General features: G+C 43.4%; 1 protein-coding gene across 1 annotated transcript; it reads right to left on the reverse strand.

Annotated features, from left to right (window-relative positions):
* Positions 1 to 2,130: 2,130 nt before the first annotated feature.
* LOC131901113 (periphilin-1-like) lies at positions 2,131 to 3,416 on the reverse strand. Its single transcript, XM_059252390.1, is given in 2 exon segments — positions 2,131 to 2,962; positions 2,964 to 3,416. Coding segments are annotated over 2 exon segments (1,062 nt in total). The 5' UTR covers positions 3,299 to 3,416; the 3' UTR covers positions 2,131 to 2,235.
* Between the last annotated feature and the right edge of the window lie 307 nt (positions 3,417 to 3,723).

Consider the following 3,723-nt stretch of genomic DNA (forward strand, 5'->3'; position numbering starts at 1 on the left):
GGATGGAGGAGAAGAGGTAGAAATAGCAGTAAGAATGCTTGAAAAAAGCCATAGTGTTTGTGCTGGCTAGTTTTGTGTCAACTTTACACAAACTAGCATCATCTGAGTGGAGGGAGCCTCAACTGACAAAATGCCTCCATAAGATTGGGCTGTAGGCAACCCAGTAGGGCATTTTCTTAGTTAGTGATTGGTGGGTATGGCCCAGCAAACTGTGGTTGGTACAATCTCTGGTCTGGTGGTTCTGGGTTCTATAAGAAAGCAGGCTGAGTAAGCCATGGGGAGCAAGCTAATAAGAAGTATTCCTTCATGGTCCTTGCATCAGCTCCTACCTCCAGGTTCGTATCCTGACTGATGAACAGTGATATGGAATGTAAGCCAAATAAACCCTGTCCTCCTCAACTCATTTTTGAGTCATGGTGCTTCATCACAGCAACAGAAACCCTAAATAAGAAAATGATTATTTATCTAAAATTACTTGTATGTGTTCATGTGTGTGTGTGTGTGTGTGTGTGTGTGTGTGTGTGTGTGTGTATACATCTGTACTTTAAATGAAAATTTCCTCAGCTGAGATGTCAATGTTTCTGCAAAAAGCCATAGACTGTCTAGCAAAATCCCCAGTACCAGGGATGAAACACTCCCTTTTGAGTTGTTGGTAAGGGGAGTTTGAGAGTCCCAAAACAATATGGGGTATTGACATTGCCCTTGACCATCTCACAGAAGTTGGTGGTAAGTCTCTCTTGCTGAAAATACCATGTGCTTCAGACACCGGACTGGAAGGATCCAAGCTGGAACTGACCTGAAAGTCTGCACCCTGAGGACTAATTTTCATAGTACTTGGTGCTGTGCAAGCAGCCAAGGGAAGGAAACAACAAATACACCTAACCAGCTGTGACATCAAAGTACCACAAAGACCAGCTTGGCAAAAAAATCAATAAGTATGTAATGTGGAATAATTATTTTGTACACTGTGAAGATGTGTCTTTGCCAAGGTGCCTTCTGATTGCTTTAATAAAGAGCTGAATGGCCAATAGCTAGGTGGAAAGAGGTTGGACAGGACTTCCAGGCAGAAAGTGAGGAAGAGAGATGCATCTAGGCGTGTGACAGACACCAGGGCACATGGAGAGGAAAGAGGAGTTGCAAGATGGAAGAGAGGTAAAAAGCCATGAGGCAAAACATAGATTGATATAAATGGGTTAAGTTATGGGAGCTAGTGGGACAAGCATAAGCTATAGGCTGAGCTTTTCATTATTAATAGTATGTCTCCATGTCATTTTTTAAATTGTGAGCTGGAGGCCCAAAGGAAAAAAACTCTGCCTACAAGTATGCATCATAACTCTTACATCTTGGCCATAAGGAAGAGAACACTGAGGATGGTAGCACATGTGTTTAATCCCAGCATGCAGGAGGCAGAGGCAGGGGGATCTCTGTGATTTTGAGGACAGCCTGGTGTACACAATGATTTCCAGTCTACCTAGGTCCAGACTGTAAAACCTTGACTCAAAAAAAGGAGATAATGAAATTGAGATGTAATTCAAACCATGATTTTTAATGTACCTATTGCCCCAAATTGTGTATTTTGGCTCAGTGCTATGCTGGGAAAGATCAAGAAGTGAGTGTAATGTCCAAATTGTCTCCTCTCTGTTCACTGACTCACTTACAAGTTGAGGGGAGCTCTGCTGGCCTTGATGTCTTCTGCCACATTTCTTTTTTTATTTTAATTTTTATATACTTTTTTAAAATTTTACTTACCAACCCCAGTTCTCCCTCCTTCCCTTTCTCCCGCTTCCCCGCAAGTTCTCCTCATGCCACCCCCTGGCAATGGGACCAGGTCTTATCTTGGGTACACGAAATGGCTTTATTTTTAAATTTTTTAATTCGTTTACATACCAACTACAGATCACCCTCTCAACGCTCCTCCATCTCCTCCCTCCTTCCCCCCCAATGCCCCATGCCCTCCTCCAAAAGGGTTAGTCCCTCCATGGGAGAACAGGAAAGCCTGGTACATTATTTTTGGAAGAGAGGAGATGTATGAAGATAGATTAGACGATTCTACACATAGGGAAAACATTCTAATTAAAAGACTTTAAAAACTATTGTAGATGTTTATTTGATACTAGCAATGTGGTCAGTTATCATAAAGTATTTCTCTTCATCACAAAATGGTAAGGATTTCAAAAGTCCAAAGGGAAATATCTAGAAGCTTTAAAAATTGGTTTGAACCGAGCCCTAATTCTTCTAAAAAGGGTCTCCAAAATCTGGAGTAGAATTATCATACTCCATAATGAAATGCTTGAGTTCTTCAACATGTTGCTCACCTATTTCATGCAAACTCTGCTTCATTGCAAACTGTATAGATTTTTCTAAGGAACGATCCTTTTCAACCAGCCTTTCCACCACCATCCCGAAAGTTTCACAGACTTGTCGGTAAACCTTCTCAATCTCCGTGATTTTTGATGCAATCGCTTTTGAGCGACTGCTAAGCTGGCTGTCTTTACACAATTCTGGGCCAGCTCTTGTGTTTGACTCGGGTTCTTCTGTCTGGTTGATACATAACAGTGCCTTGGATCCCGTCTCAAACTCGGACATTTCAGCCAAGTTGTTTTCTTCTGACTTCTTGGGATTTTCATTAGCCCACTTGCTTGCAGCATCAGCCTGTTCCTTCTCAGTCAGCCGGCTGGGGCGTTTTAACACCTTGGATGAAGAACCTGAAGGCACAGTATCTCTTGCTGTTTTCAAAAACTGGATGGCTCTCTCTTTACATCGATGTCGAGACTGATGGAAGGAGCGCATCCTGCTTCTACTGCTGAGACTGGAGCCAAATCTGCTGGGTAGGGAGTCCTTCCCACCCACACGTGATTCTCTCAAAAAAGGAGCGCCTCGTTTATGGGGAGATCGTTGTCTTGAATAATGGGAAGAATAGAAACGTCTTCTACTAAAGCCATTTCTCATGGCCCTGTAGTCGGCTTGTGGCATACTCATCTCTTGACCATCGGTAGCCATAAGGGCCTCTTTTGTAGGGTGGGCCACTTCTTGGATTCTGAGAAAAACAGCGGCCTTCATCCCATTTTTGGTAATCCATGTGACAGTAGTATCTACTGTAGCCTCCTTCAGAGGGTCTGGCTAGCAGAGATGGTCTCTTGTCTCCCAGAGGCGGTCTGTTTGGCACAACGGTTGCCATCACTGGGATGGTTCCAAGGAGGCGCTTGTTTTCGTGGAAGTCGCTTGTAGTCATACCATCCCTTTGCTTGATTTCCTGGAAGTCGCTTGTAGTCACACCATCCTTCAGACCACATCTCATCTCGTGGAAGCCACCGGACTTCTGCGAACAGAAATGTGTACTTCCCTTCCTGTTCACTTTCAATTTCTAAGGATACTCATGGCTTAGTTCAAGAATCTGTTATTGTCTAAAAATTCGTCCTTGGAATTCTCCAACACGCACGTTCCACCGCTGCTGCTGAAACCCCACCAACAGCTCTCTAATTAGACTTAGGCCCATTCAACAGCAGGGAAATCATGCCAGGTGATTGAAGGCTAGGAAATTAGCTGGGGCTAGTGAGGTCATGCGTCCTAGAGGAGAATGCAGTACTACCACTTGACTAAATCAATACAATTCCTAAGTGAATTCCACTTACTACAAATAAGTGAAGCTCTCACCCTCACCAAAAAAAAGCTTCTCTTTGCAACAGAGAGAGACCATTGCAGAAAACCACAACCACTCAAATT

The sequence above is a fragment of the Peromyscus eremicus genome, unplaced genomic scaffold (genome assembly GCF_949786415.1).
Source record: "Peromyscus eremicus unplaced genomic scaffold, PerEre_H2_v1 PerEre#2#chrX_unloc_3, whole genome shotgun sequence".
NCBI classification, from domain to species: domain Eukaryota; kingdom Metazoa; phylum Chordata; class Mammalia; order Rodentia; family Cricetidae; genus Peromyscus; species Peromyscus eremicus.